We start from the raw sequence: 26,321 nt of genomic DNA, 5'->3' as shown, positions 1-26,321 counted from the left end.
ACTATGGGCGAGGGAAAAATGATAGAAGGTAACACCATGTGACATTTCTGAAGCCTAGACATTAAAAAACAAAGGAAAGGCTCCTGGGAAATAGGTTTCTGCCACGTTATAGGCAAGCAAAGGCAAAGTGTGGGTGGCAAGGGCTGACGATGATGAGGGATTCGCTAAGGGCTACTACGAACAAAACAAAGCCTTGGAATGGCCAGCAACCATGTAGAGCCTATTACCCAAAGAGTCAACGTGCAGGTTGGTCCTGGAAAGAGGGTCAGAGTAGGCAGCGCTGCCAGGGCTATGTGCTTAATGTCATTCCTAGTCCTTTTTCATGGTAGTTACTTTGCTATAGATTATAATGATGTAGACGAGTCTTCTCTAACCCAATGTCTGCATCAACCACAGAGCACCAAATGCAGTAGTTGGTCACCTCAAGGCGAGGGTCGGAAGACAGGCAGTGCAACAGTTTCATTTTTTGTATTTTCCTATTCTGTACTGAACAAGATTACAGCCTCTCCTGACAAACAAAATGGCGGCGGTAGCATGTTTTCCATGGCATCCTCAGCGGACACACCATCAGTCTTCCAGGGGAAAGGAGTGAGGCTGGCAGTGTGGTAGCGTCTACAAAGCGGCTGCACCGGAGATGATTTCGATCAGCTCCTTGGTGATGACCGCTTGCCTGGTCCTGTTGAAGGTCATTGTGAGCTTGTCGATCATTTCGCCTGCATTCTTGGTTGCGCCATCCATGGCTGTCATCCGCGCGCTCTGCTCGCTGCACGAGTTCTCCTTCATCACATAGTAAATGAGGCTGGCCAGTGAATACTCTTGGTAGCATTTGAGAACGTCGGCGTCTAGACTGTCGTACAATGTGATCTTTTCGCTGCCAGTCACAGTATCGAGGCTGAAGACTGGAATGTCGGTTGTCGTGTACGACACCACCGACTTGAAGCGGTTATACAGCAGGATCCCTTTGTCAAACTCGTATTCACAGCCGAGGATGGCGTTGGCCACTTTCACAGCATCATCAAAGATGGGCGGCTTCTTGCCAAAGTCCGAGAAGCTCAGAAGGATGTTGTCGCTGTAGAGCCGTTGAAGAATGGCCCGTACCTGGATGAGTGGCAAAGAGCAGATTAGATGTGAAGATGGCTAGCCTCTAAGTGCAATCACCCAATAACCCCTTTCTTTAAGAGCTGAGCACGCTAACGTTAATTCCATGTCATTTTACGACAGAAAATGTAACATCGCCAATGTCAACGTTCAGTGATAAGGCTTCAAACGACGCCGGCACTTGTAGTAGTATGGAGGAAAAAAAAGGGGGAGCACATGACTCCAGAGCTTCAACCTAAACTGCTTTGTTTACCGGCTAGTCGTAATAGCCGCAGGCAAGGAGACTACTGTTACTGGACCTGCAAGTCTATAGAAGATTTTCACCTTACACATGCAGCAGTGTGCACGTTGGATAGTGCGCATGCAAACTGCTACCAAGACAACTAAAGTGTGAATGCAGCTAGAACAAAACAAATTGATGGACAAGTGCACCTCACATAACTGGAGAAACATACAAGAAGACCGCCAAATCTTCCCTCTTCCGACGGTTTATATCCCCAAGTCTGCTGACATTCACAAAATTGTCGCGTTGCAACGCCCTCGTATGAAGGCAATGTCCTCCCAGACAATAAAATAAAATGTATATTCTCCGAAGCAGGCCACGTAGCATTTACGCACACGCACAAACGTTAAAAACTTGCAAACCTTATCGCCGACGCAGATGATGCGAGCGTTCTCGTGCAGCTGGGGATCCTCCTGCATCATGGTTCGGATGCGTTTGGCGACGCTCGAATGGATAGCGCCGCAGAGGCCACGGTCCGACGAGATGGCGATGATCAACGTCTTCTGTTTTCCCTCCGGCGGCTTGATTTCGGCCGCCTCGTAGAAGGCCTGCGCCCCTTCGCCGTACGGTCGGACCTGCCTGAGGTCACGCTCGGCACGGGCGTACTTTGCCGCGGACACCATCTTCATACTTTGCGTGATCTTCTGGATGTTCTTGACGGACTTCAAACGCAGTCGGATGTCTTTGAGGGTTGCCATGTTACGGGCCTGGGTGCAGGCCGGCGCGAAAGCGCCCACTTTCTGCAGCGCTGAGAACATGTCGAGCCCAAGGGGAAATGTTACTCGCCGGACAAAATGTCGACCTCCACCTTGCTCTTGCCGCCGGAAGTGCAGAAGGAAAGTGCCCGTTGCCGGAAGCACGTGACTCAAGGCTTCCTAAACTTTCAATGCCTGCTCCAGTGACAAAATTACCGTTGATGTCAAAACCAAAATATTGCTTAGAGGGCGCCACTTTCTCAAAAATTGATAAGAGTTTATGGGACACGATTAGGGCAACGTCAACTTTCAGCGCATACAGTGCTTATCAGATTTGCTCGTTAAATTGCATGCGAAACTGCATAAACTGTGGTTATTATAAGCATTACTTTAGGAAAAGAAAAAGAAGAAAATATGGGGACGGAACGCATGCTATACGAAGACGCTATGATACAGAGCAACGAAATAGCTGTGACCATGGCTGCTACCACATGCATGTCGGTAAAGCTGTCCATGCTCTAGCAAAGACAACTAACAGTGAATTAGAATGTAGCGCCCTGTGGCGGTACTACATACACGCCGCTGCGGTATGCTGTGTGCCACGTATTTCGAATCAACTGGCCAAGCATTGCTGACGTTCAGGAGGCTATGCGTAATTTGAGCTAAAGATGGCATAATAGTAAAGCAGAGCCTGGCTGGCTTCAATGCAATAAACAAATATGTTTGACTGGAGCATTTGCGTTTTATTTATAGCCCCTAAAGCGAGTATATACTTCTGTTGTTGTTGTTGTTGCCATTCGCTTCTGGTTTCAGTTTCTGTTACCGAGTGCTCCTTGAGCAGAACCTATGGATGTGCCACTTTCATACGGGTGTCACACGGCGCAGTTTTGATCGCGATCAAGCCCGATCCGGATCGGGCATGGTCTGTGTGCTTTCGAGATACACACGAGTCGGCATTATATAAGTTTATTGTTTGGTTATGCAGAACAGAGATGTGCTCAATGGCACTACAATGTCGTTCCTGGAGCCTCGCTCGCGTACATATCAGGCGTAAAACTGAAAACGGCGGGTCACGCCAAACCCCGGGAAAGTCGACAAAAAAAAAAAACTTTTTAATATCTCGAGAATTCGGTAGCCTTCCGTAATGTTTTGCTAATTCAGTGCCAAGAAATAAGCGTGTAATACCGATGTCCGATCGCGATCAAGCCCGATCCGGATCGGGCATGATCGCGATCGGACATCGGTATTACACGCTTATTTCTTGGCACTGAATTAGCAAAACATTACGGAAGGCTACCGAATTCTCGAGATATTAAAAAGTTTTTTTTTTTGTCGACTTTCCCGGGGTTTGGCGTGACCCGCCGTTTTCAGTTTTACGCCTGATATGTACGCGAGCGAGGCTCCAGGAACGACATTGTAGTGCCATTGAGCACATCTCTGTTCTGCATAACCAAACAATAAACTTATATAATGCCGACTCGTGTGTATCTCGAAAGCACACAGACCTTTTAACGGAACAGTGCAAGATTTTAAACAGCCTACGTAGCACAAAGCTTTGATACACAAAGTAGTGCCAGTAAGTGCACCCCAGTGTCTGCATGATAAAATAGGTGATGCCAAAAACCTGACGCCTACAACATATTTCCGGCTTCTACTATCGCATCAGCGGCATGCAGACTTCAAAATCTGCATCTATTTTTCCAAAAGGTGCCACAACTGGGGCATAGATTTGGGCCACCACTTATACAAAGCAAGATGGAACCAGCAGTTATGTTGGCTTATAGGTATCTCTAAAGCACAGTCCTCTCAATAGAATAGCGCATGATAATAAACAGCTGTGTGTGCCCATGCTAGGTTAATCCTCCTTCCTCAATGGATATGAGGCAGTGTGTCACAGAGGGTATGGAATCCTCAAATGTCTTTACTGATATGTCCTACTTCTCTGTACATACACCTCTCGTCAGCATTCTACCTTCCACAACCACCATATGTCACCTTTATCCACATGACATCGCCGTATCTTGCACTATGCATCTGCCTGGTCTGGTGTTTGCATTTCGGCATAGCTTGTGAATGGTGTAATGGGAAAATTATGGTTGCTTTGCATAATTTTTTTTTCATTTTAAGTGGCACGCTATTAAAACTTACCATGGTGAAGAATGTTAGGGGTCTTGACACTAGTTAGGGAGCTGCGTGAAATCTCAACACACTGCAATTCTGTCTTGCCTTGTTTGAAAAAAATTAGTAATATAGAAACAAATCGACAAGATGTACTTTGAAAAAATGAAATGCCGACTTTTTCTCTTTTATTAATCACTGCATGCTTTCACATATCTTTTGAAGATGTGCCATCAGTTCACCAATTCAAACTGCAAAATATGTACACTTGGTCAGTAGAACAAGGGGTTGTGTGTAACCCAGTGCGGCTTTGGTTGATTGAGAGCCTTAGGATGGGAGGTGAACAAAGACTTGAAAGCCTCGCTTGTGTTCGGGTCCTTGGCGATGCTGTACCCATGGCGTGCTTTTTCTGGAAGAATCATTTTTGTTGCAGCGCCAACTTCAGATTTCGAAGTGCCGCTAGTAGATGCACCACCTGGAATGAGCGCAGAAATCACGAGTAAAAGAAAATGTTAGAAAGGAATTGGCTGCACTCAATGCCACCAATTCCATACAGTATAGCGAAAGCTATGCGTTGTGTCAGCCAAAAAGAACAAAGAACCAAAAGAAGGGCTCCTCTAAATTATGCCTCCGACTGCCCTCTGCACAATGCCAACTCGATGGAAGCTTCACAGAAAGATTAAAAGTGCACGGTGGTTGAGCCCTGCTCCCTTATTCTGGAACCTACATTACAGTATTACATCTTATTACACTAATCTTTACACAAATTATACTGTTGTTATGTTGTGTTTTATTATCTTTGTTATTACACTAATCTCAAAACAGTTTCTATTGTTTCTTTTTGTATTATGTCTATTATTTCCAATCTGCCCACATGCTTGGACCCAAGGGTCTGCAGTATGTAATAAATAAGATAAACAAACATGTTGCCGGCTCTCATTACTAATTGCCTAGCATGAGTCCTAGCATTCACTGCACTGGATATAGTATAAAGATATGAATATTCTAAGTGGAATTTTTGTATCATTACACATGATAGCCATATTATGGCTATAGCAAAACCACTTTCATGTGAGGGCTAATAATGTTAGCTGTGCTGCTTATAAATGCATTGAGTTAGCGGAATGAGAACTAACAGTAACTGTCGCAAAGTAAAAGCGAAACAGATCTCACGTTTTGTTTGAATTCAAGCATGACACCAAAACAGTGCACTAGAAAACCCGGCACAGTGTTTTTCGTCGATCACTTTTGGGGGCACTATCACTTTCGCATGACCTGGCACCAGGCATGTTGACACACGTGTGCAAGAGCGTTCCTTGCACTGTGCCAAGACAGCATGTTTGGATGTCGTCACCCATATGCACTGATGCGTGCGGTGCCGAGTCACGTGACACCACCGTGTCACCATCACGTGACATCACCAAAAGCAATAAACCAAGTACACAGTGCTAGTACATTATTAAACCTGGAGACTTTAAACATTGCATAAAGTAAAATGTGAGCTCATCAACAGTTCATACCGTTCACAACTGTAGAATTCTTTTCGCTACTTCCAGTCTCTATTTTAGCCTTCTTCTTCCCATCTTCCGCAGTGTCTGTTGCCCGCTTCTTAGACTTCTGCAAATATGAGGCAGGCACAGAATTACAGCAAATGTACCTGCTAGCATACGACTTGACAAATAGCTCACATTTGAATTCTTACAGAAAGAAAGTCGGAAAGCATTTTTCTTAATTAGCTGGAGCTCCCACAGGAAACAGAAACATGATAATGTTATAATACTACTACTACTACTACTACTACTACTGATAATAATAATAATGTGTTTGCGTCCCATAAGAAAACAAGACACGGGAGACCTGCAGTAAAAGCTGTCATGAATGACAGCTTGACAGAGCCGTAGGCCCCCCATACACAGGGCAGTGACAACAAAGGCATATAATACCTGATCACGTTTGAAATTACACTTCCCGAGTGTACAATGTAACGTACACAAGTTGTGATGAAATAAGGCAAGATGGAAATACAAATTACAAGTTCACTCATGTAATAAAACAACACAATCAACTACGGAGAAGTCACAAAAGAAACAACATAAATGCAGTCTCACTTATCCGCAAGAAATAACAGTAATACATATACAATGACGGTAAAGATAAACAAAACAGATAAAGCACACATTGTAAATTGAAAGAAGGGAAGATGGAACCATTCCCTCACCATGTACACTGTTAGAGATAAAGCAGTTAAAAAAAAAGAAACGACACTTGGTTTGCAGAAACGAAAGGTTAAGAAAGTTACCGGTCTAGAAGTTGTTAAAGTGCTGTCGAAGTTCTTTTAATGTTATATCTTCAAGTTTAACATGTTCATTATTTAATCTATTAAGTAACCTGGGTAATTTGTTCTGTAGTGTCCGTACACCATACATTGTTTAACAAGTTCTCACTTCCCAGGGCATAGTGTTATGTGTCAGGTGGGCAGAAATGTTTTGGGTGCACTATATATATATATATATATATATATATATATATATACACACACACATATATATACACACACATATATATATATATATATATATATATATATATATATATATATATATATATATATATATATATATATATATATATATATATGTGTGTGTGTGTGTGTGTATGTATGTATATATGTATATATACATATATATACACACACGCTTTTTAAATGAAAAAAGGTGAAAAAAAGTAACAAAAGAAAAAGGAGCCATTCTTGAAGCGATTTACACTGACCTGCTAACTTGAAATGCAACTCACCTTCTCAGCTTTTGCCTTTGCACGACGCAGCTCCATCCGTGCTGACAATACAGCAATGTCATCGTCTGACCCATTGAGAATAACAATGTCATCTTCCTCGAAAGGCTTTCCACACTGTATAAAAATAAGTGAAAGAAAAAGAAGAAAAGCTTCAACTCAGAGCCTTCTTTAGCAGGGCATACAAGTGGAACTCTGCACTGCAAGATATGAGATGTCATTTAAAACGTCAAAAACGTGAAGGTGTATGGTAGATGCGAGATCAGGTTTAGAAAACAGGGCCATACTATGTATCAATTTATTTCATTTTCAATTCTTGCCCTACATAACTTGCTGGCATGAGGTCAAGCCTCCATTTCAAACTCTGCGATGTGTGATAAGAAGCGAATAATCAAATAAAAATTACCTTAATATAACATGGCCCCAGGCTCCATTTCTGTAATAATTTCTAGATGTGACATGGCATTTCATTTTCTGAAATAGGTGCCTATGGGAATTCAGGTGCTATTTCGCTGCTACAGACGCCGGCTTTTTTGCTCAATGAGCCATCTGACGCCTTTATATCAATACAGACAAGTGGTAATTGAACTTTGAATACCTTATGGCACACTTCAGATTTGACTTCCTTGAGGGCACGTTCTGACAGCACACAGCCACACTGTCGGAGGTAGCAAAATCTGCAAGAACCACAACAGCGTCCACAAAGCCAGTTCCGAAACCACAACATACACAGCGGGAAGGCACTGTCAATTATGAATGTGAAACCGTGCACAAGAGTTGAGCAGTGATTTCTTCGACTGTGGGTTATGTTACAAGAATAGGGGGCATAGCGCCTTCAAGACAGTATTTTGGAAGGCATTCAGACCTGAGACACCAGCAGTATGAAGATAAAGGTAAAATAAGGCCTTCGAGGAGTACTGGAAAAAATTTTACCGCTCACTTTCTTTTCCCCTTTATTAGGTAGCTGCCAATTTCGAAATTACATTATCAGGCCTCAATTCCTTGAGCATGCCACAGCTAATTATACAATCTTTTTCATGCGGTCAATCTAAAATGCAAGCCAAGTGCAGCATGGCTTCATGCTGGAAGCAGTACTGCTTGTGACATTGCAGGGTCTGCAGTGCAAGCAAGCATGGCCTTAGAGATCTGCTTCTGCTACTCCAAAGGAGCCGCCAGCCAGAGCTAATGTTACTAAATTTTGTAGAAAACTCAAAAGCCTGCACATGTGGCAGGTGTATTACAAGGCAACAGAAGAATGCGAGTTAGCTTGAAGTTTTTCTATGTCTACTGGTTTAGGATTGCTCAAGGAATGTGAGTGACTGAGAGAGGTGGCAAGGCAGTGGCCGATGACATGAAACAAATCCTCAGATCACCACAAAGTGCAACAGCAACAAGAAAGGGCAAACCTACAGCCACAACTTACTTGTACTTTCCATTCATTTCAAGGCCAACCACTGGGCAGATGAACCTGGATGCTCTCAGGTCTACATACTCATCACCCTTGTCAGCGTCGCGCCGCTTGTAGCCCGGGTTCTCGGTGGGCTTCAGCTCCACTACGTCCTATGATATAATGTCACAATTACTTTTTTGTTTCTTCGGCATGTGATATGGAAGTGACACGCTCGGCATGTGATGTGGAAGTGACACGTTATTATAGACTCAACAAAAGTTCGCCTTTTTAGAGATCACGATAATGAAGGATTCAATTTGCAGTCACTGGCCCTGTATTCGAGTGAAGCCAACGCTTTAATGCCTACCCATGGCCCACCTCATATTAGCAAGAAAGTGGTACCATCATATCCATTAAGAAACAGAGCCAGCGACCTCTATCCATTATCAATACATGTGGCGCCTAAAACACCTGCCCTGCGTTAAAAGGGACTACGAACAAACTTACTTACTTACTGCCTGTGGCATTGAAAAATGGGAAGATTCTGTAGAACTTAATTGTGTCACTCAATGCTCATTGTTGCGATGGCAGGTGATATTACTCACTCGTAACATTGCAATGTGTTCGTTCAAGAAAGGCAACGTAAGAGGTAAAACCAGATAAGCGAAAACGTGACAAAATCGTACTTTTATCACGCGACGTAACGTTCGAGATACCAACAGCGCAAGCTCAGACGAAGGAACGCCATACAAAGCGCTGTAATGGTAATACGTTGACGACAGTTCGAATTGGAAGTTCACGGGAGACCTCGAGATCGGGCAAACAACATTTATACCAGTAATGGTCGTAATAAAAGCTTCTTGCGTATCAGAAAAAGAAACTAACCTTCATTGATCGAATGTGCATGGCGGCCTCGCAAGACCCGTCCTTGTTGAGAAGGTGTTCGATGACAGCTTCCTTGTTGTACAATCTGAAAGAAGCGAACACAGCAATTGCATACCACGAGTGGAAATGGGGAACCCGAAGTTTCATGGATGAAGTTCAGACATGTTAATGTGATTAGTGCGCAACTGCAGATCGACAAACAGTGACACAATTGGCGAAGACTGACAATTACCTGCCGAGTTCACATGATACGATGGGCAGTCGGAGTTCTTCCTGCGTGATTGCGCAGTGTTTCCACTTGGCCACGGCCTCGGCATCTTTGTCTTTCTGAAATTTCACACACAAAAAAACGATGAGACAGGTTCAGACCGGATGACATTAGGCGCTATCTCTACGGTGTGCTGCCTGGAGTCTGTTGAAACGCTCATGATATGCAATGCCTGAACGAGGAGGCATAAATTACAGGCAGGTTTGCGCACCTGTTCGGGCTTCTGCTTGGTTCTGACGAGCTCGTCGCGACGTGGGATTGTGCCACCGTCGCATCCCATCGCGCTTAAACTGTGCAAATCCTGGTACAAGCAAACTGGAACGATCGTAACTTCACCGATTTCCCGATCACCGATGACCAAACACCAGACCGCAAAACGCAACAAGAAAACGGAAGTCAAGCTTGCAGCCGTTTGGGCACGTGACGTAAAGCTTCCGTCCGCTGCTAGATTGTATTGCACCGCTAACCCAATAACGTTCCATTTTCTAATATTACAAGATCGTTTAACGTCAAGCAAAACACATCGTTTGCGTCGTGAAAGCGTATAATGTACCACTAATAAACAATTAAGTAAACATTACCAATAAAAATCACGTGATTTGTTTTAGTTTGGTTGGCGGTAGAATTTAGTCTGAACTTTCCATGTGCATATGCCATGCGCGTGTAAGCGTTTGTGGCGTGTACTGCGTGTACGCAAGTGACAAATTGCACGACAGATTCGGCAGCGTTCGTGCTTCCTCTTTTGCGTCATTGGCGATGGAATTTGCATTCGACGACGATGTTTTCGACTCTCCAAGGATCAGGGGTGGCGAGCCTGGAACTTCGTACAACGCCAAGATCTGTGAAAGTGAGGTGAGCGTCAACCGGTGGGGCACTTTGGAAAGTGTCATAATGCGTTATGTTTGGAACGTTGACCGAAAATAACGACGTATCCTTTCAGTGGTTTCTCACCGCCACTACTGACGACCACGAAGAAAAGATGATGCTGGAAAAGTACAAAGGAGATTATCATTACGCGAGAAACGACTTTCGCAACGCGTTTGAGGTCTACGAGCGTTGCGTGGATCTTGCGCCGAAGTCCGCTACCTCCGTGAAACGGGACTGCCTCGAAGGAATGTCCAGGTGCTGCTTGAAACTCGGCCGAAACGACGAAGCTTTGAAGTACGCCGATACGTTGGTATGCCACTTTCTAGTCTCGTGTACGTATCGAAGTTCACCTCACTAAACTAACTCTCATCGTTGTGGTTTTCTTGCTTTTCTGCTTAAACAGGAAGCACTAGCGACGAACAGTGATCACAGAGTCGCGGTGTGGATGCTACAATCTGAGATATACAGCCGCACGAAAAACGCAACTGGTAAGAATGACACTAGTAAACAAAGATAAAGAAGGAGTTACTCAGGCTGTATCGGGATTCAATGTTTCAACAAGCAGACTTGACTGATACATTCCTCGTTCAACCGCGGCTGATCACTTTGTTTCTGTGAACTTCTGTCTAGTAAAAGAGCGTTGCTTGTCTATAGAGAATTTGGTCAGCCTGTTCACACGACCATGTTTGTTCCTGCATTCTCGTTCAGTTCAGCAAGGCCATCTGAATGATGACCTCATTATTTTGCATTGTAGAGGAGAGCGCAGCCCTCTGCAGGTGCCTGCTCGTTCGACCTTGGACGTCTGATCTTTGGTACAAGCTTTCAGTGTGCTGCTTAAGCCAGCTTGAAACGCGGACAGACGTCGGTGACCTGCCTCTCAAGGCTGGGGCATGCCTGCTGAAGGCGAGGTAATGTGACACATCTTTCTGCACCTCTTGCTAACTGTCACTGTTTACACGATGCAAGACAATGATTGTGAGAAGTAGGATTCCAAGACACGGGCATGCTGTTGACGCTCCTTGTTGTGCACTTGCAAGTAGGCAGGACAGTATGGAGTGAAGTTGGTGTGTTAGCAAAATGAAATAAACTTATCCTACCGAAAAAGTTACCCATTTGAGAATTACCTACTACATGAAAAGTTAGCCCACCTGAAAGTTTCACTCGATTTTAGGTGGGCTATCTCTTGGGATTTTATGGTGAGTATTTGTCATACGTAACATACTGATAAGTACTTGTCAGCACATGTAATTATTGTCATCTCTCTTCATAGCCTCCTCCTTGCTGTGGTGTTTATCAGACAAGCATGTATAAAAGAAAAAGACATAATGCACATGCAATAATTAAAACTACGATCAATTAAGTCTAACAATGTACTATGTTCAAACCAACATGTGGTTTCAGTGTATTTCAAAGGTGCTGAATTTTGTTCGGTTCAGGCTGACTGGTTTTATGGTGAAGCTAGAAACAACTGATTATAGGGAATTAAATGTGGCTGAACAGTAAAAGTATGCCCACATTTGTTTGTGTTTGTATGTATGCAGAGATGAAGCCATTGAACTAGTTGCCTAGAATGCAGTCAGTTCGTGGACATATCTGTTCCTGTACCTGTGCTGGTCATATATCCATTGAACATGGCTGGGCCGGTATAATATGTTATTCAACTTTAGATTATTTAACCAAAATATATTGTCTCACAGAGATAGCGGATTTGTGTCTTAGCATGCCATTTCCTGCTTGTGTTGCCTTGCATTTTCATAACTGATAACAGCAAAAAGCGAAATATTAAAATGATGAGTCAGTACCAAGTAGCTCCTGTTGAACCTGTGCTATCATACTTTTGAACCTTTATGTGCTGAGAATACCTGGATTCTTTCTTTACTTGCAGAATGCTGTACCAAGGTGCACTGTCAGGGAATCAGTCCTTTGCAAAAGTGCGCAACCTCAAAATGCTTTCTGAGGTATAGTGTTTATCTGCAACTGCTTTTGTGTCTTGCTTGGCACTTGTGATGATGTTGGCCTTCTCATTGCAGGTTGAACAGCTGGTCTCAAGCCTAGAACTTCCAGAAGACTTCACAACGCTGGCTCTGAATGTGAGTTTAACTAGCCTGTTGTAGTAGAAACAAAATGCTATTGCTCGAACAACGTTCACACAGATCAAAAGAATTGTGTTGAGACAATTCTCAATCTTAACACATTATCAAACATGTTTCAACAGAAGATTGCCACTGTTCCCATGGCAGAGTAAATGACAACTGTAGTTGCGGGTAATTTATTTTGACAAATGTGTATCTGCCGTCTCTCTCAAATTTTTTTTGAAGTTTATGAATTTGGGTTTGTTTTACGGTTTTACAAACATTGCATTGGTATCTATGAAAAATTCTGTTTGTGGAAAAGTTTCGCTTGTCGGTCTCCAAAGCTTTCGTTGGAAGTCTTCTGATAGTAAAAAAATGTAAAAGGGGTAATTGTTTCTGGCAAGTTTATTCAGACAAGTTCCAGAAGCAGACGAAATCAACAAAGAGCAAAGTTGCTGAAAAAAAGTCATTGAGATCTAAAAACAGTGTCTTGCTTTTCATTCCTTGCTGTCTCAATTTTGTGACTGTTTCTGTGCGGTGCCTAAAGGCTTAGTTAAGTGTATATGAATACCTTAAATGGTGGGTGCTTGGGGCACGCAAATGCGTGCTATCACACACACCATACCCCCTTACATGATGTTGTGTCTGTGGGATGTTACAAATTGTAATGCTCACAGATTGGCACCTGTGCAAGTGGCAGGTTTCCCGCTTTTTCATTTTGTCTTGCTCGTGCAAAAGAAAGGCACTGCTCAATTCTGACAGTGAAAGCAGTGCATTAAAGTTTTCTTTGTCGAGAGAAGAAGATGGTGATAGTCTTGTCGTCACTTCTGCTACTGAAAGTGATGATTCAGAAAGACATCTACTTGGCCCAACAGTGGTGCAGTGTTTTCACTCTTAAAACTTGAAGCAAATTGGTTGAAAAACGCTTAAGAATAGTTTTTGATGGAGTGAAGTTCGAAAATAAGCCATAAAAAGAAAAACACAAAGTAACTTTTGGTCAAAATAATAAACACTTACGTCGTTTGGCAACATGTCAAGAATTACTGGCATCATGATACTCATAGGAACCGAGCTCACACTTTACTGTAGTGATGCAACAGGTCTGTAACATAATGTTTACTGGGTGCAACACTTCAGAGCCAGTCGTGTTTTATTTAAAAGCTAGTCTGGATGTGAGGGATGCCATAGTGAAGCACTCCTGCTTAATGCCGACTGCCTATGAATCAATTAATGTACTCTGAAATCTAAGTACACGACCATTCCGACATTTTGTCCTGGCCAGATGCAACTACTGTGGCTGGGATTCAATCCCATCATTTAAAAATTTCTCTATATAAATATTCAGAGTGCAACCATTTTATAAGTTTTTGCTTCCAAAAGCCTGTTTCCTTTGACTGTTGAATTTTTTTTTTCATCCCCCTCCCAGGAGTTTGAAAAAGACAGCGATACCGTAAATGGGGCTGAAAGCGATGAGGAAGCAGAGTCACTTTTGTTATTGGTAAGGATTTGGTGAAGCCTTCAAGCAGTCTTTTTACTGTTGCATGAATACCACACATGCCCACAAATGCTGACACAGGTTACGACCCAATTCTCATTTGTAACTACCAAAAGCAGGAGTAATCAGTGAAGAGTCAGCTCTATAAGCTGAGAAATCGACGATTGAATTCAGTATAATGAAGTTGCATCTGACATGGAAATACCTACATTATATCAGATATTCATTATAAACATACATTCTTTACATGCTAATATCAGTGAGAATTGTTTAGTTCGTTATATCCGATAATTCGTTATATCAGTGTTCGTTATATTAAGGTTCAACTAGACAAGTTCAGCTGGCTGGATGCTTTCACCTGGGAACTGGCAGCTGCCTGATGCACACAACTATGACTCGGCCAGTGCTCACCTGTTTAATCTCTTGCCAACTTATCCATCCTCATTTTTGTGCTGTAAAAATGGCCGAATTCAAACTAGGCGAGCTTATTATGTAGCCAGAAATTCCAAATGCTGCTCCTGGTCATGAAGCACCTCCAAAGCACTACAAGAGATCTTGTTATACTTTACAAGGTGACCTTGACGTGGTACAGCATTGACCAAAGGCCATTTGCGTTTTACAGTGGAGGCTGACACGTGGATGGCTTCATGTCACTAATCAGTTTTTTAAATAGGATACTATCGAGAGCAATGTGAAACATCGTCTGTAAAACTGAAAGCATCAAGCAGCATAATACTTTAAGCCAAGGACCAGTAAAGACAGGTCTAAGTTTAGCCACAACTTACAGGGAACATTACATTGGCCCAGCATTGCAAGTGGCTTTGAAAACTCGCATGCAATGAGTCTGGGTCATCTGAATGCCCTCATGAAATCAAACGAAGAAAAAATGACAAATGGCTACGCATATCAGTAAATGATATTGTATAACAATGCTTTGTACACCCAAACCCAGAAGGTGACGCATACAGGAAAGACAGTGTGCATATTTACAGCCATGTTTGACGAGTGGTTCAAAGACAGGAGTCATTGATGGACAGATGGCAATGAGAAAGCAAGTTTCAACCTATGTTTAATCACCAGTAAATGCTCTGAAGGACTTTGATATGACTGACGTTACAGCTAATAGGTGTGCTTGCCTTCCAGGGCATGAAAGCTGCAGATGTGATGTCAAAGTTTGAGGAGCGTTGGCTTTCTTCGATTCTGCAGTACAAGCCTGACAGCAAAAGTCCTGATGAGCAGTAAGTCATGGCAGAGCGAACGTCACCTGTACATTATTTACTGTGCGCTGTTGTGCCATTACCACAAGCCCGGATTCCGAATCTGCAAGATGCGGAATCTATCCTGCGAGCGCCATAATTCTCCCTTCACAAGACAAGATGCTGCGCCTTCGTCCGGGAGAAGCCTCGGCGAAGCAGCGTGTTTAAACGTGTCCGCGTGTGGCCGACAGCCCGGCGCCGCACCTCCCTTGCCTGGAGGTCACCGCGCGCGCGAACTTTGAACCGGGTGGCCAGCGCGGTCGCTGGTTGGACCCCTCGGACGACCGTCGTGTGCTGACTTTGTATTGGGCCGTTTGAGTGACAATGGGCCTCGGGGATTATAAAAGCAGTGACACGCCGCTCGAAAACAGGATCCGCCGACCCCACCTGGAGAGAGGGTCGCTCCCGACTGGGGTGAGATGTGTAACGCGTTTTCGCCGGACGTCGTCGTGCGAGAACAGTCGCGTTTGTTGTGAGCACTCGGCCCCAGTGCCGACCCGTTCATGTCCTGTATGATAACCTGTATATAATGTATAAAGTCCCTTTTGTTATTCTCATCGACGCCAGGCTCGGAGTCATCGCTACCAACGCTCTGTCACGAAACGGGTGACGAGCGCTACGGGACCACAAAGCCGTAATCGTGGTGCAGCGGTACAAGTTCGTAACACTGGATGGCAGCTACGGGATTGACCGGCATCAGCTACCTCGGCGCGGTGAGTGCCTGAAGTTTACCTCAAACACCAGACTTTCTCTGACACAGGTTATAGTAGCTCAGGGATTGACTTGGTGTTGCATTGTGTTTAACCTTGTGTGTTTCAAGCCTAGTAAGAGTGTTTTGAAAACCAGGGGATGCTGAGAGGGTAAACAGGGCAGTGTGTGAAATACTTGCATATGTCTTACTAGTAGTGTTATAGTAGCGTACGGCAGGTATATTCAAAAAGGGTAAACAGCAGGAGGACAGTGTGAACGATGGAGAAGTACAAGGTGAAGGAACTTCTCGAAATTTGTGAGGAGTTGGGCATTGAGTTGGGCTCAACCAAAAGAAAGAATGCGATCCTTGAGGTCATGAGGACTGGGGACGTAACGGCTGAGGAAGCCGCTGAGGCCTTGGCGGGTATCAATGAACGTCGGGAAAGGGAGGAGAAGGAACGTTGCGAGCAGGAAAGGAGAGAACAGCAACGTCGCGAGGAGGAAAAGGAGGAAAGGAGAGAACAGCAACGTCGCGAGGAGGAAAAGCAACGTCGCGAGGAGGAAAAGGAGGAAAGGAGAGAACAGCAACGTCGCGAGGAGGAAAAGGAACTTCGCGAGGAGGAAAAGGAGGGAAGGAGAGAGAGGCAACGACGTGAGCACGAGCTTAAAATGAAAGAGTTGGAGATCCGAAATAACTCGCCGGCGCCTAGTCTCACTTCTAATGTTCCAAGAATACGCGATCAACTTCCACCCTTTGTCGTCGGAGAGGATATGGCCAAATACCTCGTGAAATTTGAGCACGTGTGTGAACGGAATAGCATTGAGCGATCCCTTTGGGCACAGAATCTGTTAGCGTTGCTTCCTGGGGAGGCATCAGACGTAATAACTTGCTTATCGAAAGAGGCGTTTGAGAGCTACAGTGATGTGAAGGAAGCGCTACTGCGGAAGTACAAATTGTCGCCCGAAGCTTTCCGGCAGAGGTTCCGGTATGCAAAAAAGGGTAAGGAGTCGAATGTTGACTTCGCGTTTCGTCTAAAAGCCGACCTGGTGGAATGGCTGAAGGGCGAAGAGGTTTACGACGACCGCGACAAAATTGTCGAATGCATCGCGTTGGAGCAGTTCTACCGTTGCATTGATGAGGATGTCCGGCTCTGGCTGCAAGATAGGCTAAAGGAGGTTAAGCTAAACAAGGCAGCAGAGTTAGCGGAAGAGTATTACACCCGCCGCAGCTTGCACAGCAAGGCAGTGCGTGTAGAAAAAGCAGATAGAAGAGATGTGTTTTACGGGAAGCCCGACGAACGGAAGGAAATCACGCGTCGCGAGTTTCAGGACGACGAGTCCCTTCCCAAAGAAACTGTAAGGGATGGACAGAATGCATCTCAGAATGATGACGATGGTCCGAAACAGCGAAACGAAATGACGCGTTCTTTTGAAAAACGGAGACCGTTAACCTGCTACAATTGCAAAAAGCAAGGGCACATCGCTGCAAGCTGCCCAGAGAGAATTGCTTTTGCAACGATACGGGAAACTCACAAGAACATACGTCTATTGGAGCCCTATGTGCAGGAAATTAAGGTAAACGGCAAGAAGTGCCGAGCACTGCGGGACTCTGCAGCAACTATGGACGTTGTTCACCCGTCTTTCGTCTCCTCGAGTGATTTTACGGGAGAGTGCGTTAGGATACGGCAAGTGGCCGAGAAGGAGAGTGTCTGTTTACCGATCGCAACGGTTAGCATTGAAGGAGAATTTGGGAAACTTAACACCGAAGCCGCTGTGTCAGCCGCCCTCCCGGAGCAATTTTCCTACCTCTTCTCAAATAGCTCGGAGCAGCTGCTGAGGGATCAGGGCAAATCATTCTTTGCCGACGTGGCGTACATGGCCCCCACGCGATCCAAAGCGCGCCCGCTGTCGAGGGAACTTGACTTAGCGTCGGGAAGCGAAAGGCGGTGCGGCACACGGACCGATCACGGTAACTTGAGTGGCGAGCAGTCACGGGAGAGGCAGAGCTCGGAGGCTGGCCTAGACGAGCGGGTCCTGGAAGTGAGTGGGAGTGACGCGTGCAGTGCTAGCCGCGATATAGACTCGACGCCGCAATTAGGCGACGCGGGCTCCGCACTCGCTCCGGTTTCCGCCAGCCGGCAGGAGCAGGCTGCAGTTGAAAGAAAAAGTCTGATTCGCGAGCAACAGGAAGATTGTTCATTAGCCGATCTGAGGAAGAGCGTCAAACGGGGAGTGGAAAAAAAGGGGGTTTCATTTGGCAAGGAACCTGGCTTATTGTACCGCCGCTACACGGATAAGCAGGGTCGCAAATATAAGCAGCTTCAGATTCCGCGAAAATATCGCCGGGAAAAATGAATGACCTCATTTGCTTCGTCAGAAGTATGTTTTCGGTCCAAAGCGATTTCAAGGGGACCATTCTATTTGTAATTATTATTGCTGATTAATAATTGTTTCTAGTTTGGTGTGTTGTTGATTTGAAAACTGATTGTTTGAGCCTTGTGTGCTAGATCGTACACCTGCCTCTTGTTGCAGCGGGAGCACAAGGGGATAGCGATTAATTAGGTTGATTTGAATTATGGCTTTGTCTGGTGTTTGACGGGAGACAGAGGGCACTTGTTTGTGTTGGGTGTTGCCTTTTGCCGGTCGATTTTGCAAGCTGCAGAACGACCAAGCGGGACCAGTGGCGAGAAGCAAGGTCTTAGGAACGACCCGAGCGGAGCTGGTCAAGGTGCCTTGGCGACGACGTGGTGAGCAGAGCTCCTGTCCTGGCGAGTCGGACCTGGGCACGTGATGTTACCTGGCGTCCCGACACTGGACGTGAACCTGGACGAGCCGGACGAACGTGCGCGCCTGGCATCCGAGCCACGTGGAGGCAGCTCGTCTTCCCGGCGCCTTATCTGAGGGCGGGGATGCTGTTGTGCCATTACCACAAGCCCGGATTCCGAATCTGCAAGATGCGGAATCTATCCTGCGAGCAGATGCTGCGCCTTCGTCCGGGAGAAGCCTCGGCGAAGCAGCGTGTTTAAACGTGTCCGCGTGTGGCCGACAGCCCGGCGCCGCACCTCCCTTGCCTGGAGGTCACCGCGCGCGCGAACTTTGAACCGGGTGGCCAGCGCGGTCGCTGGTTGGACCCCTCGGACGACCGTCGTGTGCTGACTTTGTATTGGGCCGTTTGAGTGACAATGGGCCTCGGGGATTATAAAAGCAGTGACACGCCGCTCGAAAACAGGATCCGCCGACCCCACCTGGAGAGAGGGTCGCTCCCGACTGGGGTGAGATGTGTAACGCGTTTTCGCCGGACGTCGTCGTGCGAGAACAGTCGCGTTTGTTGTGAGCACTCGGCCCCAGTGCCGACCCGTTCATGTCCTGTATGATAACCTGTATATAATGTATAAAGTCCCTTTTGTTATTCTCATCGACGCCAGGCTCGGAGTCATCGCTACCAACGCTCTGTCACGAAACGGGTGACGAGCGCTACGGGACCACAAAGCCGTAATCGTGGTGCAGCGGTACAAGTTCGTAACAGCGCTTGTACAAAATAAAGTCACATACACTTCACATCTCACACTCCAATAGTCTTCTCAAGTCAATCGATGCAACGTGGTGGTTGAAGTGCGTCCCGAATGAAAAGCAGTTTCCTCCGCCGCCGACAATGAGGATTCTCGAGCTTTTGTCCGAATCTTCGATAAGCATGCTACTGTGGCCAAAGGTCATAAAGGGGCGTTCTGGGTTTTGTTCTGGCAGTGACACTTCCCTGCAAGTCATAGAAACCAGATCTATGATCGCTAGTCCGCAGGGTTCACCGCTCCTGCCACTCACTCCGCCAATAAGCACAACGGTGGTCAGGCCTGTCAGGTGCGCAGTGTGGCCGAACCTGCAACAACCAGTGATGCCAAGTTGTTATCAAAAATAACCAACAGGTTAAAGGATCATTCAAACTTTATTTTGAAGTTGTGTAAAACATAGCGCATGCTTTTTGCACAAAATAGGATAACATTTAGCAGCTATAAATGTTGGTGAACAGTTATAAAATATTCTGATTCAATATTATAGTTGATCACAAAGTTCTCTACCTGGCCTGTTCGACATTACTGTGACATTATGCAGCTTAGGAAATGTGCAGGCAAAAAATGGCTTTGGTTGAAGTAGGATAGGGTAATTGGAGACACCTGGAGGAAACCTCTGTCTGGCAGTGGAAGGGTGATGAGCATGTGTTTGTGTTTAATTCGCCACGTCCTTACCTTACCAAACATGAAAGTTATGGGCAGTTCTGAATTCTGGCAGTCAACCATGTGACCATTTCCAATAATTTTTCCACCTGCTGCACAAGCTTTAAGTTCACTGTTGCATACTGGAATTAAGCATGTGCCACTTGTTTTGGCCCAAGATGCAGAATTAGAATTTCAGCAAGCTTCCTGTTGAGAATTTTCTGATGGGTTTTGAATTGTAATGTAACTGATACATGTACATTTGAATGGTACTGAAGAGAACAAAAGAACAGCGTTCTATGACTCAATATGTAAGTGAGTATGATGGATGGAAGGAAGTGGGTGTGGCCAAGATTTCATGCAAGCATATAAAGCACATGCCACGAATGAACTGGCAGGAGTATCTCATACATGCTTTGCAGTCTTGTTTTTCTGTCAGCCTTACATTTAATGACAGCTTCTTACATGCTGGTATGTGTGCATACATTCATAGAGCTTCATTTCAGAAACCGGTGTTTTCAGCAACCACATTGTACAAGGATTGCTCTTTACATCCATGTCGATCATTTTTTGGTTATATCTTTTTTCTGTCTTTCATTAAGTGACCTACAAATGGTAGGATATGATTTACTGATGTGGTCTAACATCCTTAAGCAACACCTGCACTCCAGATTAGTTTTGACCACCTTGGGTTTGTTTAACGTGCGCAAAAATGTGAGCATATGAAAGTGTTTTGTCACTCAATGGCCACTTCAAAGTACAACCAATACAGCTGGGAATTCAGTACATGACCTTGTGCAGGGCAGCAGAATGCCACAGCCACAAAGACACTATGCTAGATACATAATGACGTCTGTGCACGAGAAGCAAGCAAAATGAACGCCACAGCTTGCCTGGACGCAACAGAGAGACAGTTTTTATAAAGGAAAAAAAAAGGGCAAGTCTGTAGGTGTTCATGGTATGGAAAGACAGGTGTACAAACACAGACACAAGAAAGAAGAGAAGGACAACACAGATGCCACCTAGTCAGTGTTTGTGTCGTCCTTTTCATTGTCCTTGTGTCCGTATTTTGCATAGCTGCCCTTTCATGACATGAGCAAGACCGTACCTAGGTAGAAGGCCGTCCACAGGAATTTCTCTCCATGTTAGTGTGGCGATGTCAAAGCTGTACACGCAGTTGAGAGGTTTCTCACTGCTTGATAAGCCACACGTGACAATCATGGAGTACTGATCGGCTGTGGAAACCGCAGCATGACTGTGTCGCGGCACAGGCCACACTACACCTTCAGGCACTTTGCTCCATGAACATTCTGCAACATCTAGGACGTAAGTGTCGCTCAAAGCAGCATCACGTGGTGTCCGCCCACCAAACAGGACCACTTTCTCACGGCCTTCTGCACTTCTCAGCTTTGCCAAGGTATGCCTCCATCTTGCTGGGGGCGTAAAGGCAAAATGTGACTTCTCGGCAACGTACGATCCACTGGAGGGGGTCAAGATGACGTCAGTGTCACACGCTCGAAGCGGTGACGTCCGGCCGCCATTTACCAGAACGCAGCCGTTGTCGAGGCATAACATGGCACAGTGATGTCTACCTTCTAAGCGCACGTTGATCAATTCTGACTTGAAGGTTGTTGGGTCTGTGAGGACAGGCTCGAAGACGCGCGAGTGTTTCCCACCGTTTTCGGCAAAGCCGCCGGCTGTGATCACTCTGCCGTCCGTCGTCAGAGCAGACGAGTGGCCAAATCTGCGCAAGCTCGAATCCGCGCTGTGCAAAGTCCAGTCTGCTCGCCCGAGTTGTAGGATCGAGTTTCCAGGCGCACAAGCGACGCCGCGCTGGGCGAAGCCGGTCGTGAGAAAAGCCTCGAAGGCGCTTCCTTTTCTGGACACGGCAAAGGCGTAGTGGGCGCATTTCTCGAGCCACTCCTCGAATTCGTCGAAAGGCTCGAGACCCTGGAACCGCAGCGCGTCCTTCGCGTCCAGCGCACCGACGAAGTCTGTCAAGCTGATGCAGTCGCACGCTTCGTAGCCGCATGCCAAGTACCTGCTCCTTAACGAGGCCACGGTTGGATACTCGCGCAGCGATTTCAACGGCGAGCCGAGGGATTCGAAGTGTTTCAGCATGACGATTCCGAAGGCGTCGTGCGGCTCCACCTGTTCGTAAACTGCCAGGGCCACGTCTTCGAATGTGCTCGACGTCCACTGGACGAGCCTGTCGGAATGCTTCGTGTCCAGGTACGATAGCACGCATTCCGCGAACACGAGTGTTGGCACGCGGAAGTCGAGGCCAACGGCTCGCAGCGCAGACTCCAGGCGGTCGAGGTCGCGGATGTCCTGACCCAGGAGGCAGTACTGCGGCTGGTTCCCTGAAGTGACTGCAGCGTTGACTAGCGAACGAAGCTCAGTAGAACTCTCGATGATATCCTTCTTGTTGGCGACGACTAACGGGAGGTCCACTTCGAAGTAACGACAATTGACGGGCAACGTACCGGCTGCTTTCAGTCTGAAAAAGTTCGCATCGTAGCCGGCGCCGAGGGACAGGACTTGGCACGTATGGTTCCGGAAGGCACCGCAGAAATCTTTGAGGAGCTGAGACATGCACTTGGCTCGAACGTAGTAGCCGCGATTGATGAGAGGCGATCTCCGAGCGCATTTGGCGACGAAAAGTCTAGTAAAGTCGTCCGTCACGTATCCCTTGGACGCCATGGAGCACTTACTAACAATGCTACTGTCATTGGTTCTCTGCACCGAACTTTGTTTGTCTTTCTTTGTCATTTCTGTCCGTACAAAAGTCGCCGTGATGGAGCGCACGAAGCACACACAGGTTTAAAAAATTGGCTACAGTAAGCACCTTCACATTAGTCCGCGCATCCAATGGGCGCCGCCATACTCGATTGCTGTGCCGCATAAAATAATTATTCATTGAAACTTAGGAAAATAAACGGGCATTATCGTTTAATGTCCTGAGCCACATAATTTAATGGTAATATTAACAGGTTTGTAAGCTTGAAAGCTAATTAGAATAAAGAGTGCCTTAAATAAAGTACGGGACTCTTGCACCCCCTCCATCGCGCAAGCGGTCTGCGCAAGTGCTAGCGGCGGGTGTGGAGTCGTTTGCATTGCGCGGTTGGTCTGCCTAGCTTGTCGTTCCGTCGCGTCAGTTGGTGAGTTTTCAGTTATTTATTAACGAAAGGCCTTACGCAATCCCAAGCATGCTGTGTGCATGACAGCTTGACGCCCTCAGGATGATTGCCGTAGCGGTATCCATTCACAGACCGGCGTGTAGGCTTAGGTAGTGGGGCACTGGTACCCCCGGAGCTGTCATAGCTCGGTCTCTCTATTTAAAAAAGCGCCGTGAACGGGCAACGCTGTCGTTTTTGACGTATAGTGTGCTCACGGGAGTACGAAGCCAAGTTGTTTAAACGTATAGTTTCGCTCTGTCACGCAGTGTGTTAGCAAGTTGAGCAGGTGCAAGGATTGCACGCCTGTCAAGTCAATTGACCTGCGACGTTAGATACCCCCCTCCATGCCTGGAGGCGGGCAGCCCTAAGTTTTGTCTTTCCGAGGACGGCGCACACGTTCGTAGAGGCTGGCGCAAGCTTTGCACTGCACCCTTACATTTTCGTCGTGCGGAAACGGGCGCGCGTTTGAAGTGCTGACACTTTAAACGTCGCTCGCACCGGTCCACCGTCCGCGGCCTACCTGCCCTTGCGTCGTTGACTTCCGGTACGACCTGTCCGTACCACTGTCAGAAACAAAAGTTGGCGGTCATTTGGCAGTTTCTTGTTTCGTTCGTTTTCCGCAGTGAGCCGGGGAAGCGTGGGACAGTCGGGATTCTGCTGTTGAAGTCTCCGCGTTCCTGCTTCTGTGTGGTGTCGCAGTGCTGCGCCAACAGACCGTTGAATCCTGGTCATCTCTGTTCGCGAAGTGCTACCTGTGAGAAACTAATACTTCGACGCTTGAGTTTACCGTCGTACGCACTGCGTTTAATTACGCTGCAGGGTGCTCGTCCCCGTTACTCTATCGTGCCTCGTTTCCTCGGTCGTTTAAACCGGTGCTTTTTCGTGACGTCATGACGGGGTGATATATTCCCTCACGACCGTTTAGGCCGCCTGCTTATAAATATCTCGCTTTAATTGTGGCGTCAACGGCACTCTCCGAAGTCGCGATCATCCAACCGGCGCAGCTGAAATGGCGTCTTTCTTCTTTAGTTTAATGTGTACCCGATCGCTATATAAGGCGGTTCGAGTCCCGTTGTGCGATCATTTGCATATCCTCGTACGCGTCAGCGCGCGCGCCGTCTGCTTGGCCGCGTGCCCACGAGAAGTTGCGTTGGCTAGCGGTCTCGATTTTTTTCTTTCGCAGTTCTACGCGTACGGCTGTGCGTTTTTTGTTTCTTTCCGCCGCGTTTCAGACCTTTGCATTCTCTCGTTACAGCGGAAGAAGGCGCCTCCTTTGTCGTCTGTTTTTCGAACTGCGCTAAAGTCGCACCTGTCGCTTTAATCCGTAGCTCGCTCCAGTTGTGAAACAAGTCGGCTCACTCTTTACGGAATGGCGCATCGCTCAGTGAAGCGACGTTAATTCCTTTGCGCGTTGATTTAAGCGGCCGCCTCCTCTTGAATGTCGATGCCGAACTGTCGTAACGCGTCGGTGTCTGCTTGACTGGTACGAGGCGGATCGAAGTGCTGTCCTTGTTGGAAGTGTCGGGTCGAGGAGCGCGAAACGGCCTCCTTCAAAAGCCAGGTGTTTTTGCAGTCCGAGCAATCCCGTGATTCATTTTTCAAGACGCTCGTGGCGATGGCGTCGTGATATTCCCACTACAGATGGCGTACTTGCCCGAAGCATAAACGGCTGGTGGCAATTAAGCGGAATGAAAAAAAAAAAAACCTGAAAAAAAATTGATTCACCAGGCTGTCTTTGGCGTGTATTGAACTGAGATGGTCACAAAAGGCAGGTGCTGGCAACAGTAAGTTGCAGGAGCCTGGTTGGCGTAATAGCATTCCCTTAAATAACTGGCATAATTTTGCAACTTGCAGGTGACTCTGGTTGTATCTCAGCTAGCTGATTCTCTGCACGAGTTGACAAATGGCATCATATTGAATTGATAGCGCTTGGTATCAAGATAAGCGTCACTACAAGTAGGTGATAAGGCTCCACATATTTATTCTCTTATTACTGCAGTTCGGTCTATGGTACCTTTAGTACATCATGATTCAGCATATGGTGTTAGTACTTTGTTTTTCTACTCGTGTCACACATACCAGTAGTTCAAGCAGCTAGGAGCAGCATGTCATTGGCATAATGGCGAACTTTGACTTGTTGTCATCCGTCTTATCATTGTGCATTGGGACCTGCATGCTGTTATCGTGCTGTGGCATTGTGTGTTAGGTTGCTTGTTGCTGCTGCTGGAGAACGCATGTGCCACTTGAAGCTTGACTCAAGCATCTTTGTAGGTGCAGAAAACATTTCGATCTCCTTCGGTTATGCTGGCCCAAGTACCCGATTGACATGTTTAAGGATTTTATTTTGATATTCTTCCGTTGTTCATTGTATTTTGTACTTATCAAACGGTGTGCGATGCTTCGTTTTGACAGCAGTTGAATGTTTATTTCTTTGTTAGCCTTAATGGGCATTTGGCAGGACGACTAAAAGATATTTCAAAATAAGTACAATACGTAAATGGCGTGCACAATATGAATACTGAATGAGGCATCCCAAAGTAAGAAACTGTTGACCTCTTAACAAAAAATAAATGGGTAGGAGTTGAAGTAAGGCACAGAGTAGCAGCTAACATAAGATAGATTATGGTAAAGGAAAAGAAAGCTTGTAAGATTATGTTATGCAATAGTCCTTTCCGAGTATAGCTAACTCGGGCATTACAAATTATTGCATATAAATATGTAAATATAAAACATTTACCACTGATGGTAGCATGTAACGTATGTTACACGTATATGTTGTGAATTTCCAATGCAGCGAAGGGATTTGCATGTTTGATGCAACTTCTTCATATCGAGGTAATCATGACTGTACTATATTTGACGATAACATAAGACTTCAGTGCTAGCTTTGCCCACAAAACCACCTTCCCTTCGTGCCTCTGTGCCCTAAACATAGTTAATGAGAGATGCTGATATTGAAAGGTGCTTGTCTCTGCATTGACTTCACATAAACGACTGAATATAATTGGCTGGTGCATCTATATGAAT

General features: G+C 46.0%; 5 protein-coding genes across 8 annotated transcripts in view; 2 read left to right on the top strand and 3 right to left on the bottom strand.

Moving 5' to 3' along the window:
* Positions 1–453: 453 nt before the first annotated feature.
* On the bottom strand, positions 454–2,228 carry ATPsyngamma (ATP synthase, gamma subunit). Its single transcript, XM_065455339.1, has 2 exons — positions 1,744–2,228; positions 454–1,098 (listed from the first exon to the last, which is right to left on the bottom strand). Exons 1-2 carry the CDS (start codon positions 2,137–2,139, stop codon positions 613–615), a joined length of 882 nt encoding a protein of 293 aa, XP_065311411.1. The 5' UTR covers positions 2,140–2,228; the 3' UTR covers positions 454–612.
* A 2,119-nt stretch (positions 2,229–4,347) lies between these two features.
* Positions 4,348–9,933, bottom strand: LOC135921004 (replication termination factor 2). The gene is made up of 8 exons (XM_065455287.1): positions 9,739–9,933; positions 9,492–9,586; positions 9,260–9,344; positions 8,408–8,544; positions 7,583–7,661; positions 6,988–7,101; positions 5,715–5,811; positions 4,348–4,669 (listed from the first exon to the last, which is right to left on the bottom strand). Exons 1-8 carry the CDS (start codon positions 9,805–9,807, stop codon positions 4,467–4,469), a joined length of 879 nt encoding a protein of 292 aa, XP_065311359.1. The 5' UTR covers positions 9,808–9,933; the 3' UTR covers positions 4,348–4,466.
* A 227-nt stretch (positions 9,934–10,160) lies between these two features.
* LOC135921015 (uncharacterized protein C8orf76 homolog) lies at positions 10,161–15,778 on the top strand. Its single transcript, XM_065455303.1, has 8 exons — positions 10,161–10,379; positions 10,468–10,704; positions 10,798–10,882; positions 11,149–11,302; positions 12,280–12,352; positions 12,425–12,484; positions 13,893–13,964; positions 15,105–15,778. The coding sequence occupies exons 1-8, from the start codon at positions 10,170–10,172 to the stop codon at positions 15,201–15,203; spliced, it is 990 nt and encodes a 329-aa protein (XP_065311375.1). The 5' UTR covers positions 10,161–10,169; the 3' UTR covers positions 15,204–15,778.
* A 3,657-nt stretch (positions 15,779–19,435) lies between these two features.
* On the bottom strand, positions 19,436–23,027 carry LOC135921014 (tRNA wybutosine-synthesizing protein 4-like). The gene is made up of 2 exons (XM_065455301.1): positions 21,224–23,027; positions 19,436–19,781 (listed from the first exon to the last, which is right to left on the bottom strand). The coding sequence occupies exons 1-2, from the start codon at positions 22,885–22,887 to the stop codon at positions 19,463–19,465; spliced, it is 1,983 nt and encodes a 660-aa protein (XP_065311373.1). The 5' UTR covers positions 22,888–23,027; the 3' UTR covers positions 19,436–19,462.
* Positions 23,028–23,158: 131 nt separating this feature from the next.
* Eb1 (microtubule-associated protein RP/EB family member 1) overlaps positions 23,159–26,321 on the top strand; it is a 32,449-nt gene continuing 29,286 nt past the window's right edge. For 2 of the 4 annotated variants that reach the window (XM_065455307.1, XM_065455304.1), the window contains exon 1: positions 23,159–23,276. The gene's annotated coding sequence lies outside the window, so the exon portion shown is untranslated. Of the gene's footprint in view, positions 23,277–23,917; positions 24,049–25,227; positions 25,251–26,321 lie in introns of those variants that run through there. The other 2 variants (XM_065455305.1, XM_065455306.1) reach the window with 2 other exon arrangements.

The sequence above is a fragment of the Dermacentor albipictus genome, chromosome 6 (assembly GCF_038994185.2).
Source record: "Dermacentor albipictus isolate Rhodes 1998 colony chromosome 6, USDA_Dalb.pri_finalv2, whole genome shotgun sequence".
NCBI lineage: Eukaryota > Metazoa > Arthropoda > Arachnida > Ixodida > Ixodidae > Dermacentor > Dermacentor albipictus.
This window is presented reverse-complemented; position numbering and strand designations above follow the sequence as displayed.